We start from the raw sequence: 20,495 nt of genomic DNA, 5'->3' as shown, positions 1-20,495 counted from the left end.
CTCAATTTCTCAAATTTTAAGACTGTAGGAAAAAAAAGAAAAGGATCTAATTTTCTGGTATATTTTCAGTTTCATTATAAAATTTGTAACTTGTAATTTTACTTTTAAATATGCAATTTTGAAAGATCTTTTGCATTCTTAAATATGATCTATCTTGGGAGCACTTTTGGAGAGAGGAAATAAACGCATTTTCTAAAATTTTGGTTTTACCTTTTTTGTACTTCTCTAAATCTCCTAATCAGATTGTAAATTTAAATTCAGGAACAATGTTCTTAGTATCTAGGAGTATTCATTCATTCAAGAAACATTTGTTAAACACTAAGTTGTACTTTTAACTGTTTTTGTTGAATTAAAAAAATCTTTCAAGTTAATTCACTTTCCATACTCTAATGCAAAATAACAATTTTGTAAAGACAGAAGACTGAATACACTTTTTAATTATAACTATATGTACAAAGCATGTACAAACACTTCTAATGTTCTTCATCACAATTGTTTGATTTTTTATTTATAGTGAATGAAGTTCTTAGCAATATGGGAGTGACGGATCAATTAAATAGACAGGTAAATTATCAGTGCATGTTTCAAAGAGATCTTATAAAAAAGGAAAACAACTATTCAAAAAAATTCATGAAAATGGACAAAAATAAGGCATTTTGAAATATAACATGGCTTGGTACTAGTATAATCATGATAATGATTATAATAGTTAAGATTTACATAGTGTTTACTTTGTGCCAGTCACTGTGCTATAAACACTTTTAATTATCTCATTTTATCCTTACAACCACCTTGGGAAGAAGTGCTATTTTTCCCATTTTACAAATGAAGGAAACTAAGGGAGAGGGTATATGATTTTCTAAGATAACTAGTAAGTGTCTGAGACTGAAAATATGGAAATAAAAACAAGATAATTGCCAATTTTAGATGAAAAAAAAAACAACCCCAAAACTTCTTAATAAGCAAATTCAATTGTTGGTTTGGTAACTCACCCAATGACCTCTTCATTTCTGGTATTCTTAATCTTTCATGTAGAGAGATTATTATTTATATTCCACACTCAGGGCAAAGGTGCTGGGATTTGGGAGTCAGAAAAATTTCAAATTTTGCTTCATACCTTAGCTGTATGACCCTAAAGGAGTCACAACCTCTTAGCCTCAATTTTTCCATCTTAGATAAAATGGAAATGATAATTATAGCACTTCTTTCATAAGATTATTGTAAAGGATCAAATGTGGTAACATATATAGTGCTTTGCAAATCTTAAGAGCACTATAAATGCTAGATGTTATTGCTATTAGTTACTCTTGATGCTAAAAGACATACTTTCTTTTTGAAACTATCTTGTCTCTTGACATTTGGCCCTACATCCTTATGCAGCTTTTACTCTGCTTCTTTTTTCAAGCTTGTAGTTATCTCCAAATCTCTATCCTTGGTCCTTTCCTCCTCATTCTATATTTGTTCTATAAGGAAGGTCATTACTCTTAGTTTTAGCTACTATCCTTAAAATAACTTTCCCAAAATCTACATCTCTATTCTGAATTCTGAATATTCTCAAATTCCTTTAATCTCATTAAAGGAATTTAAGTCCCAATGCCAAAAAAGCATTTCAGTAAAACTTTATACCAATTACTCTTTATATGAAAATTTATTTTCTTCCTTTCTACTTTCTATTTCTACACAATAAGGTAGATGAGCATCCTGGTCCCAAAGACATACAGACAATATAAAATGATTCCCTGACCTTGAATAGTTTATGATATAAAAACAAGAATTAAACTGTGTGCCAATGATAAAAATACTAATTCTGGAATGGGAGAGAACAAAGCAAATAGGACAAAATAGTTGAGGCAATTTATAAGAAGGAACTGAGCTGGACTTTAAAAAAAGCAGATAACAGTGAATGGAAAGTACGAGCAAAATGGAAGTCAAAATGGGTATGCTATCTGCAGAGGAGTGTCTTATCTGTCAGAAACAAAATTTTGAGCTGGGAAAGTGACAGGTAGAATGGAGACAAAATTTATGGAAAACTCTCAAAACTAGGTGGGTGAATTTAAATTAAATGAAGCAGACAGTAGGGAATCATTGTAGATTCTTGACTGGGGGATATTAAGATTAACTGTTAAAATGGATACAGAAAAAAATCATTTGGATTACCTGATCTAGGTGTGAGATGATGGCAATGCTGGGTGGATGGGTGGGGTAATGAAGAATTATTATATTATTAGTATTATTATTATTATGAACTGGGTCCATAAAACCCTGTATTTTAGAGCTGGAAGGGATCTTAACCCTCTGCCACCTTCTGCCCCCTTCATTTAACAGTCCCAGAAAGGTGAAGTGATTTATTTTCCTTTGCTGCTGGCCTTGCTCTTCTTTATCAGAAGAGTTCTTGAGACCTCATATTTAGAAATATTGAAAACTTTCTAAGAAGAAAGTTCTTTTAAGAAAACTTTCCAGACTGTACTCATGCTGAACACTCCCTAGCTTCTAATTCCAGGACACTTAACTAAAATGTTATGCTAAACACTAAATGGAAAAAAGCCAGGACTTGGAAGTCAGAAGATTTAGAAATCTCTTCTTTAATATTTTTTAATTATTTGCCTGACCATCACTTAACTAATCTTATTTTACCTTAGTCCCTTCATATGTAAAACACCTATAGTATTTAACTTACAATGTGATTGTGAGAATCAAATTAGATAATGCACAAAATATTTTACAAAATCTTTAAGTGCTATATAACAGACATTAGTTATTATTATTGTTTATTATTATTGCTTTGTAATTTCTTCCATGATATGTGACTGGTCTCTAGTGATATAAGCTCTTAAAAAGCAAGTACTGGGGCTTTCATTTCTAAAGTTACCTAATATATTGTCTTCAGAATGCACAGTAGTTGCTTAAAATATACTTGCTGAATACATGAATTTTAGGGTTGTGAGCCAACCTCTTTGCCTAGAAATTTGTAAAAAGGTAGTTATCTTTCCAGAATGGTTCAGCATGCAAATAAAAGGAGAAAAGGACCTTTTCTTTATCATTTTGATTCTAAAGAAAGATGACATTTTACATAATCATTACAATTTTTCTCTTGTGTAGTTAAAACATTTTGACATAGGGGAAAAAAAGCTCTAAAAAGCACATCTGTTTCTAAATATAATTTTAGTAATAAGGATGGTCTACTGTAATGGAATATTTTTAAGGGATTATATTCTCATTTTTCACTGGAAAACTCACAACTATTAAAGCAGCTTTGCACACAAATTCAAGTATGCCTTAAAAAAATTTTTACCAAAAAAACAAACAAACAAAAAAAACATGTCTACAAGCAGGATGACTAAAATACTTTTAAATATTGTACTATTCATTCCAGATTCATATAATTGTCAATTGCACCTCTTGTACGCCATTTTTAAAAAATGCAACAGGAAGAAATAATTTTCTATATCCAAAAACTGTCCTAAAGGGACAGATATTAAGATTATAGTGAAATTTTGAGAATGAACACTATTATACTAAACTCTTCCATTAAGAATATTTTTAGGTTTTTAGCCTAAATCTAAACAATCACGAATTGACTACAGTGGCTATACATGAAAGAAATATAAATTTTATATAAATTTAATTGGCCAGAAGGAAATGGCATATTTAAAAGGAAATTTACACTGAAAATTAAATATCAATAAAACATTTATACTATTTAACTATACCTAAGTAATCAAGTAATTCTCTCAAAAGTAAAAATAGTTGCAGACTTCAACATTGAATGAAAAAATGTCAGACAAGAAACCGAATTGCAAACTGAACCTAAATTCCAGCTACATGATAAATGAAATGTTATGGACTTATTAATATTCCTAAAATGGTTCCTCAATCTTATACAATCAGAAGGAGTGGGTAACACTAAGAGGGTCAGAAGATTTACTTTGGAGTCAGGAAGCCTTGGGTTCAAGTTATACTTTTGAAATATACCTGTACTAAGATAAGTCACTTAAATTCTTCATCCTAGGCTACTCTCAAAAACTATAAATTGCAAAGAAGGTGCTTATTTGCACTAGTAGAGGGAGTTTCTTCAAAGGAAATTCCAGTGTAGTCATAGGTCCAACCTTATCTCATCTTAAAGAAAATTTAAAATATTTTAAAGTAGTAAAAAAGCATAGCTTTCCTTTTATGTGACTCAATCCAAAGAAATGAAAATTAGCATTAATCAGCAAGTATTTATGAAGTTCCTATTACATTTTATGCAATTTTCTTGGTGCTAGAGGTACTAATAAAATAAAGCAATCCCTAAAAGCAAAGAACTTATATTTTAGGAGGAGACAAGGATGTATAAAGTGTGAGAGAGTGAGAGAGAGTGAGAGTGAGAGAGAGAGAGAGAGAGAGAGAGAGAGAGAGAGAGAGAGAGAGAGAGTGTGTGTGTGTGTATGTGTTTACAAGATAGCAGATAAATACAGTAGAAGGTATATATACATAAAGGTAGTTGGAAGTCTACTAGTAGGGGAATTAGGAAAGGCTTCATGTAGAAGATTGTATCTTAAACTTTATAAATATGTATTCATATATTGGATTTAACATATATTTTAACATATTTAATATGTATTGGACTACCTGCAATCTAGGAGAGGGGGTGGAGGAAGGAGGGGATAATTTGGAACAGAAGGCTTTGTAATGGTCAATGACGGAAAATGTTTTGTAAATAAATAAGCTTTAATTAAAATTTTGTAAATAAAAAGCTTTAAAACAAATAATATCTTAGAAGAGAAAGACTTTATGAAGGATAGACAAGAAAATAGTCACAGCACAAGGTTGGAGTTGGGATTATTATGAGTGAGGAACAGAAGGAAAAAGTTTGACACTCTTTTCATTGCCAGAGTGGGGAAGTAATATACAATGAAGTTGGGGGAAAAACGCCAGGGGATTAGATTGTATAGGGCTTTGAAAGCTAAACTCAATCCAGGTATTTAATCACACTGGCAATAGGAAACTAATGGGGCTGACTAAAGTAGGGGAATCACATGGGAAAATCTATGCTTAAGAAAAATCATTTTGACAGAAGTGTGTAGAATGAATTAGAGTAGGAAGAAACTTGAGGCAGAGACTAATTCAGAGGTGGATGCAGTTAATTTAGAGGTGGCACAGAACTGGGAACTGTGTTTACGTGGATAACAGGGGTGAGATGCAAGAGCTAAACAGCCAAATTTGGCAACTGATTAGATATATGGGATAAAAGAAAGGAGCCTAGGAAAGTGAAGTTGACAAACTAGAAGGATGATGGTGCCTTTCAACAAGAATAGCAAAGTAAGAGGGATTTGGGGGAAGTTATGGAGTACAGTTTTGGACATGCTGAGGTTAAAATGAGGTTAAAACATTCAGTTTGAAAAGTCCAACAGGTAAATGACAATGTAGGATTGCTGCTCAGGGAAAAGGCAGGCAGTGCATCTGTAGCTGAGTCTTTTGAATGGATAGAGAGAGCCAGTTAAAGTCACAGGAGCTGAGGGGACAAGAGGCACATTGTGCACTGAGCATATGAAGTGCTGTAAATTAATAAATTTTATAAAGGGTGATATTTATATATATATATATATATATATATATATATAAAAGCAAAAAACAAAACAAAAAACTGGCTGGTTGACACAAAAGCACCAGATTGTTGAAGCACTTCTATGTTCTACTGATAGCCTCATAACACTCAGCATATGGGATGAAACTCTGGTCAACTTCTGGGAGAATACTGGCCTCCAGGAGGTTCCTGCCTCTATCTCCCAACTCCAGGGAAAATTTTATGGGAATTCTCCCTTCTCACCTCCAGTCTGGCTTCTCTAGCTTCCATCAAATCCCAGATAAAATCCCATTTTTTACAAATAGGCTTTTCTAATTTCTCTTAATACTGGTCTTTCCTTTTCATTTTATTTGATTGATATAATCCATTGATTCTTGTGTATACATAGTTGTTTCTAAGTTATTTTCCCCCATCAGACTATGAACTCTGGGAGGAGAGGCTATTTTTAGCACTTAGGACAGGGTCTGATAAACAATAGGTGCTTAACAATTGCTTACTGATTGAATGACATTGAAAAGAACTGCATATGTTTGGACAGTTGGGATCTGCCCACAATTCAACGGCTCTTAATAAATGTTTGTTGACTGAGAACTACCTAATTATAATCAAGCTTGACTCAGAGAAGAGGGAAAAATCACTTCCCTCCTTTTTTTGTAGAGATGGAAAACAGAGTATGGCACACTGCAAATACTATTAGTATTTGCAATCAATCCTGGTTATAGATTTGTTGAGCTTGCTCCACTCCTTTTCCTTCTTATAAGGGACTCTATGGATGGTATGGGAGAATGGACATATTTAGAAATGAAAGTGATGTAAGAACAAAATATACCAATAAACTAATATGAAATTTTAATTAACTGAAATGATTATATGCAAAAGTTAGTAATAAACTGGAAGATTTCTGGCCAAGATAGCCGCTTAAATGGAGGTGGGCTAACCAGCTTACTTATTTACTTCAGCAAACCCCATAATTCTTATTAGACTAAACAACGATTAAGAAAATCAACTAGAGTTTGACAAACCCAAAGATACCAACATTTGGGATAAGAATTCATTATTTGAAAAAAACTGTTGGGAAAAATGGAAAATAGTATGGCAGAAATTAGATATGGATCTACACTTAACACCATATACCAAGATAAGATCAAAATGGGTCCATGATTTAGGCATAAAAAATGAGATCATAGACTAGACAGACCTGTGGAGGAGGAAGGGATTTATGACCAAAGGAAAACTAGAGATCATTATTGATCACAAAATAGAAGATTTTTTTACAGTTAAAGGTTCTGATAAAGGCCTCATTTCCAAAATATATAGAGAACTGACTTAATTTATAAGAAATCAAACCATTGTCCAATTGATAAATGATCAAAGGATACGAACAGACAATTTTCAGATGATGAAATTGAAACTATATCCACTCATGAAAGTGTTCCAAATCACTACTGATCAGAGAAATGCAAATTAAGACAACTCTGAGATATCACTACACACCTGTCAGATTGGCTAAGATGACAGGAAAAGATAATGTTGGAGGGGATATGGGAAAACTGGGACACTGATGCATTGTTGGTGGAGTTGCAAAAGAATCAAGCCATTCTGGAGAGCAATTTAGAACTATGCCCAAAATGTTATCAAACTGTGCATACCCTTTGATCCAGCAGTGCTACTACTGGGCCTATAACCCAAAGAAATACTACTAAAGGGAAAGGGACCTATATGTGCTAAAATGTTTGTGTGGCAGCTCTTTTTGTAGTGGCTAGAAACTGGAAAATGAATGGATGTCCATCAATTGGAGAATGGTTGGATAAATTATGGTATATGAACGTTATGGAATATTATTGCTCTGTAAGAAATCACCAGCAGGATGAATACAGAGAGGTTAGGAGAGACGTGCATGAACTGATGCTGAGTGAAATGAGCAGAATCAGGAGATCATTATACACTTCAACAACAATACTGTATGAAGACATCTTTTGATGGAAGTGGATTATCTTCAACATAAAGATCCAATTCACTTCCAGTTGATCAATGATGGACAGAAACAGCTACACTGGAAATTGAATGTAAACTGTTTGCACTACTGTCTATTTACCCAGGTTACTTATACCTTCGGAATCTAATTCTTACAGTGCAAAAAGAAAATTGGATTTACACACATATTGTATCTAGGTTATACTGTAACACATTTAATATGTATGGGATTGCCTGTCATCTAGGGGAGGGAGTAGAGGGGAGTGAGGGGAAAATTTGGAAAAATGAATACAAGGGATAATGTTGTAAAAAAAAAATTATTCATGCATATTTACTGTCAGGGGTTCGTTATTTAACAGTGAAGTTTTTCTAAGTATAGAACACAACTTTGTTGAAGTTTTGCTTTGAAAAGCAAAGAATTTAAATCTGAAGTCCGAGAAGTTGGGGAAATGTCTGAACAAATTGTGGAATGTTATTGAGCCATTTAAGAAATGAAGGAATGATTTCTGAGAATCAGATAATATGAACTCAGGCAAAGGGAAGTGAGTAAAACCAAGAGATTATGCAAGCAGAACAATGTATAGAAAAACAACTCTGAATTTAAAAATTTTTCATCAATGCAATAAACTATCTCCAGAGGAAGTATAGTCAAAACATGTTACCCACCTTCTGACAGAGAAATAAAATAGTTTTTGAAATGGCTACTATGTGGATTTGTTCTACTTGACTATGATTATTTGTTACAATAGACTTTCCCCTTCTTTCTTGGGTTTTCAACTGAGAGCCAGTTAAGAGGAAAAGGGGAGTCAAGTTTAGAAATACTAACCCTCTCCCCAACTGATAATGGGAATTCTAAAACCAGCAATACATTGCTCTCTCAAATCTGTTTACCCCTTCTCCCCAACTGATAATGGGAATTCTAAAACCAGCAATACACTGCTCTCTCAAATCTGTTTACCCCTTCTTGTACTTTATTACTTCAATTGAAAAAATCAATTGAAAAAATTCAATCACACAGGGAACCAGAGGGATATTCAGAAGGAAGCAATGACCCACACAGGACAATTTTGAAGGTGATATGTGAAATATATGCTTAAAGATTCAAGTGATTTTTAGTGTGAAATGGAAATTCAAAGTTTAATATTCAATTCTCTTTTTTTTTTTGGTATTGTATATGGAAATATCTTTTTTGTTGTTCACATTCGAAAAAAAGTAACTGGGTTGGATTAAATTTTGAAATTCCCTAGTGCTATGTCCTACAGAACTATTTTTATTAAAAATTGGGATAAATTTTATGAATACACTCAAAACTTTGAAAGGATATAGGACAAAAATTTGCTCATTTATCTCTTGATAAAAGTCTGGATGAAAATACTGTCCCTCTAGTATATTTATTCAATTGTTTTAGAATAAACTGTTTTACTAGAATAACTGGCCAACATAAGAAAATTATTAATAGGTACTGTATTTGGATTTTTGAAACCTACACAGGTACAGGACAGAGGCGGCAAAACTTGTTTCAGTCATGTCTAACTTTCCATCACCCCATTTGAGTTTTTCTTGGCAAAGATACAAGCATAGTTTCTTCTCCAGCTCATTTTACAAATGAGGAAACTGAGGAAAATAGGAAGATTACCCAGTGAGTGTCTGTGGCCAGAACTCAGGTTCTCCAACCACTTACTGTTCTATCCTCTGTGCCATCTAGCTGCCCCAAGCTAGACAATAGTTTGTGTGAAAAAGATCTGTGGGCTTTCCTTATATAAAAGTGAAAAGCACTGCCATGATAAATATCAGGTTCCAGGTCTCTGGTGTCTTCAAATAGCATCTAAATTCCTACTTGTCTAGAATGATTTAAAGGAAACAGGCAGCAGATTCCTTTGGAATAGTTTGATTCTATATTGCTGAGAATCCCTGGAAGTTTTCCCTTTCTATTCAGCATATTTCCAGGTTGCTTCTAGTTACCATGATTTTATGAAGGTATACTTCATACTGATTTAGGACACTTCCATCTATTCCCAATGCTACTGTTCTGACAGACAGTAACAAATTGTGGGCAAGCATTATCCTCAGTTCATCTAAAGCTAGGTTCAAGTGTTTCCTGAACTTTGTCTATGGAAATATGGTATTTGAGGATTGATGAATTCAGCAGATAAGTTCTATATCTTAAGGCAAGGCCAATCTGTGTTGAAATGTAATGTTACTTCCTTGCCATTTTTTCTCTATAGTATTAGGATTTTATCCTCCCTCCAAGATGTACAATTTTTAACTGTAAATTTCAAAGGGTTGCCAGTAGGACAATGTATATCAGAGGCAACCCAGTTTAGCTTTCCCATCTCCAAGACTGGTCTTCTACCATTATATTATTAAATAGTTGCTATTGAAAAGCAATATCTAATGTAGGTTGAACATTAAGAACAAAGTTGGGGGCAGCGAGATGGCAGTGTTAAGAGCACTAGCCCTGTAGTCAGGAGGACCTGAGTTCAAATTTGACCTCAGACACTTAACACTTCCTAGCTGTGTGACCCTAGGCAAATCATTTAACCTCAACTGTCTCAGTTAAAAACAAAAAAACACATTTTTGCCTTTTTTCCAAGATTGATCCACTTCAGAATTTTAATTGTTTGTTATTTTAATTGTTATCTATTCCTTCTAAAGGAAAAGAATTCAGTTCTCTATTATCGAGACCAATATCAAAAGCTGAAAATTCAGAGCAAAAAATGGCAAAATAAGCTTTTCTTAGAAGTAAAATAATACTGTAAAAACAAGGGACCCCTATAAGAACCAATCCTGGTTCTCTGACATTACTATGTATGACCTTGGGCAAATTATTTAACCTATCTGAACCTTGGTTCACAAGGTTATAATAAGTAACTTCTAAAGTTCTTCCTATCGCTCTCTCTAGGCTTATGAGAGCATATTGTTTTGTATTGAAAACATAGAAAGCACCCATACATAGTTTAAGGGAGGGTCCACAGAAATCAGCTTCCAAAAACACATCTGCATCAATATTGTATATATTGTAACTATGAAGGCGTTTGCTAATAGCTAAAAACTTGACATATAGAAAATATTTAAATGTTAACAATTGTTAACATTTAAATGTAACAATTTAAAAAAATGTAACAATTTAAAAAAATGTAACAATTTAAAAAAATGTAATAATGTTACAACAAATGTAACAATTGTTAACATGGTCATCTCAGCAGTAATCTGGATCTATAGACTGTTTCTCACTCCCTAGATATTTTAGGAGAAAAGTCCTACAATATGTATGTATATTATAAAACTGGATTCTTCATTTGTAAAGGATGTTATTTAGTCAGCAAATAAACAGTCCAGGGAGAAAAAATTCTATATTCCTTGTTAAAAACCACAAACAGTTCCCATACTATTAAAATCATAAACAATCTACTTCATAATTCTGATACGGAAGAGCCTTTCAACAATAAACTTTCCTTTTCAATAAATATAATCTTCCGAGATATATTATTTTATAGATATGATACAATACCTTCTTATTAATATTTTCATTGCAGCAAGAAAAACTCAACTATCCTTTTATAATACATGTTCCAAGGTCAGTCATTTAACATTCACTAAACACCTACTATGTGACAAGGCATTGCCAATCTAATAGGGAAGACAATGTACAAATAACTATGTACAAAAAAGCTGCACACAGGATAAGCATAGAAAATAATCAACAGAGAGAAGTCATTAGAAGTAAGGAGTAGAGAAAGGCTTCAGGTAGAAGATGAGATTTTAGCCAATTTTTCAAGGAAGCAGGATAAAATGCCGACAAGCAACATCTGTAGAAAAGAAAAACCTATTTTTTTAAAAAGCATTCTTGTAAAAGTACCTAGTCTGGATAAATATCTAGAGCCTAAAGTGAGTAAGTACATCTTTAAGGAAAATTTAATGGATTGTTTTTGCATTGATTTTCTATTGTCAAACTATTTGACAAATCAAATTCTATACAGTAAATAAGGTTCATTGTGTAGTAGAAAAATTCTCTAGCAGAATACCTCACAAGACCATGAACCAAGTATTGAAAAGTAGACCTCTTTTAACTAATACAAGCTCTATCTACTCAAATAATATATGTATTTTTAAACTAAACTGAAACTAAAGGAGAATAAGACATCAAAAGATATGGGAGAACAGATGGAGAGTCAAGGAAAGACTCAATGACTTTTTTCATTAATCATTAGACTTAAATGGAGCTTCAAAAAGTAAATAAGGGGGCATAGTATATCACAGTAGCATTACTTTGATAGTCATGAATGACAAGCTATTTTAACTCCAAGTAAAAATAAAATTTTTTAGTTACCAGAAATCTTGGAAAGTCTTTTAAGTATAATTTAGAGAAGTTATGCAGAGAAGGCTAAAAAGGGCTTAAAAATACATCTTAAAATCTAAATCCTCTTAGCTATGAGAAAAAAAAGTTAAATCAAAAAATACCCACTATACCTGAAATTTCTTTTCAGTCTAAAACATAATTTCTTAAATTCACATTCTTTTTCTTGATGGAAAATTTTTTCTTTATGGAAAAAACTTTTCAAACCTTTACCCAGACAAACCACTTGTTTAATCATCCTGGAACTTAGTTGTAAAAAATGAGTATATGTCACTGAGCTTTAACACTGGAAGGATTGTTAAAAAATCTAGAGTCAAGATCTGTAGATTTGCTTTCAGTCATCGAGAGGTCATTTATGGTTTGACAACAAACACATTCTCTTTATTAGAAAGCTGAAGCATGACCCTATTTGTCTAATTACTCGTAGTACCAATAGAACAAACTTCTTGTTTTAAAAATGCTGGCCAAATGTTCTATATTCAAACAGGAGCAGTACTTCTGGATTTAAAATCCTGAATTTTGACACAAAGTTTTAAGTCATTTATAGACTTTAAATAAGTGCTTCCCCTCCCCAACCTCCCTTTATCCCACACTTAAAGGTCAGCCATAGATTTTCTAGACTGGGTTCCAGGTATGTACTTTCCAGGTTGCTGTCAGTGGAATCCTAAGAACCAGTTCTTCCTGAAGGTTTAACATAGCCCATTGATAGCACTAACTCCAGAGCCAAGCAAAATAGAGAGCTATAGCCTTCCCATGTAACTCTGGCCTGGATCATGCTTCTTATTTCCCAATTGTGATTCTGCCGTGAAAAACCAGTTAGAACTGTGCTACAATGCTATCTGCTTTTTAGAAAGTTAAAAACAAACAAACAAAAAACTTTTAAATCAAAGAGAATTGTGTGAAATTAAGACAATAATTTAGTCAGGTATGAACTTTTTTCAAAATGCATTGAAATTTTATGAAAAAAAAAAATCACTTGTAAACACGCACAAAAAATGAAAAAAAAAAAAAAGATGAGAACATTTAAAATGTATTACCACTTGGGACACTATCCCCTTTCAGAGACAACTTTTTAAAACTAGTTTCCAAATACGCCCAGCCAAAACTAAGAATCGGTCAGGTCTTAATCTTTATAAAGTAAGAAGGGTCTGTTTATTACAAAATTACACCAATGACTCAACAAATTATATTTTAAAATCTTTGTGAACCTGGGACTCTTGAACAAGCTATAAACACTGCTTCTTTATTTTTTGACAGTAAAAATAGATACCATGATTATTGTCACTAAGCATACAAATAATTTCAAGATTTAAATGTCCTTCTAATTTTATGTGAATATACATATATGTACATATATATGAACACGTATATGGGAACACACACATATGTGAACAAGAATATAGGAACAGTTTATATATTTTTTTTTTCACCTTCCAGGTACTTTTAGCTTTTCAGATAATTGGGAAATTGATGGGAGCAAGGGAAGACAAGAAATAGAGCCTTTAAGTTAAATCAAGAACCATTGATCAAATTTATTTAATCCCATTATGTGTCTAGCATAGTATTAGATACAAAAAAAGCAATATACTCTTTCCACAGGGAACTCAATTATGCAAATAACTTTGCAAACAAGATATATAGAAGATAAATTATAAGAAATCTCAGAATGAAGGTGCTAGCACATTTAGAGGGACCAGAACTTTCTGACAGAAGGTGAGATTATCTTAACTCTTAACCAGAATACTTAAATAACCATTAATCCAATTTTGGAAACCTGCCTGAGGGAAGGTGTCACCCAGTAAATCTTGAGTATTTAGGATTTGGATTCTATGAGACTCATAGAAGGAGAAGGATGACTAGGTTTTATTAATGATTGTATTGAGAAGAAGAGTTCAATTCAAACATTTATTAAGCCCCTACAATAAGCAAGACATATTGCACAAATAATAATTTTATTTTTTTAAGTTCTGAGAATTTCTGTTTTGGTAATAAGAATTAGTACTTAAATATATTGATTTAAACCTTAAAGCTGAGCAAAACCAAATATATGAATTTTTAAGTGCTTATATTTGAATCTATGCATTATTTACTACCACGTACTAATAAAAACAAGATAGTTTTGTTCAAATGTAAAAGCATTAGATTTTACAAAAGAACATGTTAATGGGATACTAATTAATGAATGTGATAATTAATCTTCCTTCCTAGAAATTAACCACCCAGAAACACATACACACAATAGCTTAGGAAGCTTAGGTACAAAAGATTATAAATATAAATACCATAATTAACAGGAAGTGGACATATTAATGATAATACTTATACAAAGTAAGACCTTCATAAATACTTCTTCATTCATCCACTGAGTTTCAAATGCCTTTAAAATTTCCAAGGGACAATATTTGACCAGACAGTGAAAGTAATTTATACAAAATTTATATCTTCAATTTTAGGTACTCAAACTGCAAAATGATTACCAATGGAACTGGCAAAGCACTTAACTAAAATTCAATACTGCTCCTGGGGAATGTAGTCAGGAAAAACTGATGAAATTAAAATGTGTTTTTCCCCAAATACTGGTACATTCAGACAGCAAAAAAAATTTTTTTAAGTTTCATGTCTCATTTGCTCTTTTCCTTATCCAGCTTACATATACCTGCAGTTAAGAAGGCAGCTTTGCTAATGTCAGCAAATTATCTATGATATTCCTCTGCTCAAACATGTTTGGTTCCTAATGCAAGTCATGAAAACCTTTTAAGTTAATATACTTACACATATAACCTGTTTCAAATTGTTTCCAGATTCAAATTGACTGGAAAATTTCTTATAAAACAAATTATCTCTCATTGCAATTTTTTACTTAGACTTAACTTTTATACTTACTTAAAAAATCACATTACATAAGAAAATACATTTTAAAATCATGCTGCATTATCCCTCTTTTGAATAAAAAGGAGGGCATTAGAATAACTAAAATCAATTAGTTTGAGATATTTTCTGAAGCACTAGGGAATTGTGATTTGAGATTTCAGAATTTTAATTAAAGCAAAGTTTTCATGAACTATTTGTGTTGCATAAATCTTTTAGGTTCACTCAACTACTATTAGGAACTTTTGATTTCTCCTACTTTTCAGCTCCCCAAAGTTCCTAAAAATCTCTCAAATCTTCATAATTTTCAAGCTAGAAGGGATTATTTTGTAAGAGTAATTCAAATGCACAAAGAACAAGCTTAAAAACTTGGGAAAGTTTTATTAATTGTAATATTGAGATTTCTGGCTCTTAGAAAAGTATTGTCTCTTTGAAGCCTTCAGACTGGGAGAAGTAATAGCTTTAGCCTTGCCCATTCTGAAGTTACTTGGGGGATGCTTGCTGTTCTGGCACCAATCTCTTAACAATGAAGAGCACAGGAAGGGTGAGGGAAATTTTTTTATGAGAAACTGAAGCAAATCTTTTTCTGAGCAGAGGCCTAAACCTTTGCAGAACATTCAGATACATATTTACACTTCCTAATTATAGCTGCAGCTTAAAGTTTTTATAATTTATTCTGACAAGAGTTCAGGGTGAAAAGAAAACCAGATCGGTACATTTCTACAGATCAGTATTCTTTTGGGGGAATTATAGCAGCTTCTTCCCTACCAGTCATTTGGCTGACTAGAATCAAACTATTGGTCAGGAAGAAAAAAAAGCACTGTAATGCAGAGTCAGTTCTAAGACCAATTTGTGTCTGATTCTGTCTGTGTCTGATTTAGTCAGACGTTGCAGGGGGAAAGGTTGCAATGGGAAATAACCAACCTCCCATTAGCTGCTCTAAAAAGTTTATGTGGCAGCTCCCTAGTTTCTGACAGTTCCCCTACCTCTTGAAACTCTTCCCACTTCCTGATCTATAGTGTCTAGCAGCCTCACCCTGACTCATGGCTTTGCCAAGCATGTAAAAAAGTTCTATTGGTGCTGTATTGACAGCCTAAGCTGTGGTCTGGCCTTGGGATAGGAATTGGTTAAACTCAGAGCTGGGCCTTGTCCTGTGGCAAATGCCAAGTCAGCAGGTTTCCTCCCCTTCCCCTCCCTTCCATTCCATTCCCCTCCCCCTCCTCCTGCACCCAGGAACTATGCACAGTACTAGAACAGTTTTTCTCCAGCCTAGTAGAGTAGGGAAAAAGGGATCTTATATCTAACCCATCCAACCAGGCTGCCATGCACAGAGAAATAAAGGGACAAGATAAAACCAATTTTTCCTTAACACCTCAATCCGTCCCTACACAAAGAATAACAAGTATCCCAGTAGTTTGCAGATGGAAGAGGAAAGTAACTTTGTGGAAAAAGCCCAAAAGTAACTAACACCGCTAATATTAACCCCCGGAATGATCCAAAGACTCAACTAACACCGTCAAGCCACTGTGGAGGGGAGGGATTGGAGATTTCCTCCCTTTCTCAGCTAGGATGATGGAAGATACACTTTTTCCTGCTATCCACGCCCAGAGCTGAAAACTGGGGGTAAGGATTTGCTTGATCTTAACCCCATACTAGCCAGACATAGCAAGTAGGGAAGCATAAGTGAATGCCGGAGGAGAAAAGTAGGGAGAACAAATGGGTCTCCTTTCCCTGACCCTCAGAGGTGGTGCAGGGCAGCATGGCCTCTGAATCACTTAATCATCCTGCTAGCCTCTTCCAGTATTTCGGACTGCTCTCAGTAAGAGACTGTCAGTCTGTGTCACCCTGCCTCCGGCCTCTTCCCCTCACACGGTGGGAGACAGTCTTCCTGCTGACCACACCTGTCTGTTCTGAGGTGGCCTTTCTCTCCCACTTCTACATGCCCATCCTGTCAGTCCATGACACCATTTTTGTCCACAAATCCACTCTTTCCCAACATTCCTACTTTTCCTCTCCCTGAACTCATTCCCACCTCATCTGCAAGGCCGTGTCTCCTCACCTCTCCTGCCTCCCCATCTGGCCTGTTCTCTCCTGCATTTTTTTCACCTTTCCCTTAAGATCCTTCTAGCTAACTTTGTGAGTCGGTTCTCCTTTATCCGGGCACCCCTATCGGTATTAATCTGTCTCGGGGCTCTTCTGTCTGAGTATCTATCTTCTGCTTTCAGACTCCTCCGTGTCAGCGCCCCTCCGCAACTCTCCTGAAAGTGAGCCGTTCCACCAGAGAGTTCAGGAGTTCCTCCCCGCTGCGTAGGGCTCACGTACGCGGTTTCCTCCCGGGGGATGTCTCTCTCGGTGTACCTATGCACCTTCTATTGTGTCTGTCTCCCCGTACGTGCTCCTGTCAGTACATGTCCCCGGCCGGGGGTCCCCTGTCTCTCCTTTAGCCCCACTCGGCCCCCTCCGCTTCTCCGCCACAGCAAGGGGTGTCCGTGTGTCATTCATTCCACCTCCACTTGGTGGGTCCCTCTGAACTCTGAACTACCCTCTTTTCCCCCCCAGTGGGGTTCGTGTGTGCATTTCACTCCCCTCCCATTGAGTGCTGGGTCCCCCCCGACAGCTGTCGCCAAGCGTTTGTCTGTCCCTTCTCCCGTAGTCGCCTCCGTCCCCGATCCGCCAGGCAGCCCCAGGCTCCGTCCGGGCGTTTCTCTCGCTTCCCCCGGGGCGTCTGTCGGGGGTCGGTATGGGCCTTTTCCCCTTAGGGGGCTACCGACACTGGAGAGAGGGGAGGAGGTGCGGACCGACGGCCGCTCTCGGAACCCCGCTGGAACTCGGGGAGCCTTCCTGCCCGCCGCCCAGCTGCCACCCGAAGAAGAGACATCTGGGACGGACGCCGCCCGCCGGCCTGGGACTGCCCAGGACGGAGAGAACCCTCCTGAAGCTGAAGCAGAGAACGGTCCCGGGAGAGAGGACGGAACCCTCCCGGGGTTCAGGAGGCGCCTGCCCTCCTGCCCTGTGACTGCCTCGCCGGGACGGGACGGGACGGGAGCGGGCAGGAGCGCGCGGCGCAGCCCCGCTACGGAGCGCCCGCACCACTCCATTCAGCTCGGCAGCCCAGCCCAGCCCCGGCTCGGACTCTCACCTTATGGGTCTGGTACGTCTCCAGCGCCCGGATCGCCGTCTCTGTGAGCTTCACATGCAACACGGTGATATTGTCCTGGCCAAGCCTCCCGCACGATAAACCGTAGCGCCGCTCCTCCCGCAGACCCGCTGCCGCCGGCCCCCCCGCCGCCATCTTAAACTCCCCCGGGTGCCGCTGCTGCTGCTGCTGCTACTGTTGCCTCCACTGCGGCCGCAGCTGCTCCGGCTCCTGCAGCCGCCACCACAGCTACGGCCATCCCGTTGCTGACGTACTGTCATATACTGAGCGCAACTAAACCCTCCCGCTGCCCCGCTGCCGCCACGTCCCGCCCCTTCCACTCCTTCCCACCCCCCCAGGTCCGGTCACCACCTCCTGCCTCCTATCATTGGCTCTTTTACTTCAAGGCCCTCCTCCATTGGCCGCGATCCACCCGGAGTGGGGCGGAGCCTCTAGTGGCCTCAGTTTCGCTTCGGAGACTGGGTGCCAGGGAGCCGAAGGACTGACGTAGAGATGACGCAGACTCCTTAATTATTTCTGACGTCACGCATGGACGATTTGGCCAGTCGGCTGCGATTGGTTAGTCCGGCTGGTAGCTCTTATCCTAATTGGGCGACTGTTTCAGGCTCTGGTTACCTGGAACCGGGGTCCCTCCCAGTCAGGGAGTGAAAGCGGGGGTTGCCGGTAGTGGTTGGTGTTTTTTTCCCCTTTTCAGTGGAATTCCTGAACTTCTGTGTGGACTTTTAGGACGTGAGGAACCAGGGTTGAGTCAGGAGACGGGGCGAAGTAGAGGGAGGGTTGGGTGGTGGCCGAGGAAGGAATTTGCCCCTTTAAGGTTATGAACTCCTGATCTTTCACGTAAGGATAGTGGGTGAACTCTTTCCAAAGCTGAGACTCTATAGCTCAAGGGCGTGGACTCTACGGCGAGGGGTGTGGACTCTACAGCTGGGGGCGGGGACTCTACGGTTGGGGGCGGTACTCTCCTGCCGGGAAGGCTAGACTTAGAAAGAGGGGTATCTTTGCTGGACTCTAGTGCTAAGGGGAAAAAGTTCTAGAGCTAGGATCTGCCTCCTTTTCACCCTGAACCTGGAGTTGTTGCTATAGACTTTATTTAGAAAGTTGTATTAGATTCCTTTAATTTCTTTTATTCTGGAAAGAGACTGGATTTTAAGTTAGAGTTCCACTCTGCTCATTAATTTTGTGACTTTTGATGTTAAATCACTCAACTTCCATATAACAAAGGGAGTTGGACTAAAGAGACTCCAAGGTCCCCTGTTAGCTCCAAATCTATAATCCCACAATAGTCTATTGAAATACTTGTTCACTTGAAACCACGTGAGTGTATCCAGTGGTAGAAACCGGACTGCTGAAATGCAATTTCAAAATTAAAGATCAGTTCCATTCCCCCCCCCCCCCCCCCCCCCCCCCCGCCCATGACATACATGTGTTCAAAGTTGGTTGAGTATGGGTAAGTGCCTACTTACTGCTTGTTTCAGGAGGAGTTTTAAAGATAAGTGAAACTTCACATTTAAATGTTATTCTTTCAAAGGGTTGAAAATAGCCCAGTTGGGAAGACTATTAATGAGGAGATGAGACTTTGACTCAAGTTTCAAGTAATACCGTTGATTTTATCTATATTTGTCTATCTGACGGGGAAGTGGGAACACCTGAATGCATTAAAATGGCAAAAGTGGGGGAGAAAGGGTCTGAGACCAACAGGAATCTAGGTGTATTAGGGGAAATAGGAGTCATCTTAACTTCCCATTTAACAAACTGTGATGTCAAGCTCCATCTGAATTGTAATTTGGCTCGAAGAACTGCAAATATCCAATAATCCTTTTCCTATTTCTCTGGAAAGACCTTACAGATAGAATGCAGAAAATTAATTAAGTGAATTGTTGGAAATAATGTTTCCTAAAACCATTGCAATAGTTAAAGGGAGTATTCCCCAAGATGTCATGCTTGTTTTAGTGCATCCATTGCAATCAAACCATCCACACTGGTCTAACTGTAAGTTGAGTTAGAGCAAAGGAGATAACATTTGTAAAGCTATTAGCATAGTACTTGGCATGCCATAGGCATTTAATAAATGTTTGTCCAGTTCTCTTCCACCACCCCACCTCTTTTCCTAGCTAATCAGTAGGACTTTAAAATTAAAGAATTTTTTTATTTGGATTTTTTTTTTTTTCTGAGGCAATTGGGGTTAAGGGACTTGCCCAGGACCAAACAGCTAGGAAGTGTTAAGTGTCTGAGGTCAGATTTGACTTCAGGGTTGATGCTCTATCCACTGTGCCACCTAGCTGCTCCAAGAAATATTTAACTAATGACGTAAGATAAAATATTCTTCTCTGATTATACTTCATGTGATGTTTATGGCAAATTGATTACTTGTGGACATAAGAAGATAATACAATATTACATTTAAATTGTATTAACAGTCCATTAGAATCTTTTTGAGATATGTACTGTCAAAAAAAAGTTATAATTATAATTATAAAATAAAATAAAAATTAAATTAAAAAAAAAAAGTATTAACCAAAAAAGAAAAAAAAAAAAAAGAATCTTTTTGAGGAGGTGTCTCTTTTCACACTTTTGTA

At 36.7% G+C, this 20,495-nt stretch overlaps 1 protein-coding gene across 2 annotated transcripts in view; it reads right to left on the bottom strand.

The window, feature by feature from the left end:
• The window catches only part of ELL2 (elongation factor for RNA polymerase II 2), a 77,766-nt gene extending 59,387 nt beyond the window's left edge, over positions 1-18,379 (bottom strand). For both annotated transcript variants that reach the window (XM_074282035.1, XM_074282036.1), the window contains exon 1: positions 17,902-18,379. In XM_074282035.1, coding sequence (XP_074138136.1) covers positions 17,902-18,054 — 153 coding nt within the window. In that variant the 5' untranslated portion in view covers positions 18,055-18,379. The remainder of the gene's footprint in view (positions 1-17,901) is intronic.
• Positions 18,380-20,495: the final 2,116 nt, after the last annotated feature.

Source organism: Sminthopsis crassicaudata, chromosome 1 (genome assembly GCF_048593235.1).
Source record: "Sminthopsis crassicaudata isolate SCR6 chromosome 1, ASM4859323v1, whole genome shotgun sequence".
Classification (NCBI taxonomy): domain Eukaryota; kingdom Metazoa; phylum Chordata; class Mammalia; order Dasyuromorphia; family Dasyuridae; genus Sminthopsis; species Sminthopsis crassicaudata.
Note: the sequence above shows the minus strand (reverse complement) of the source record. Positions and strands in the feature narration are given on the sequence as shown.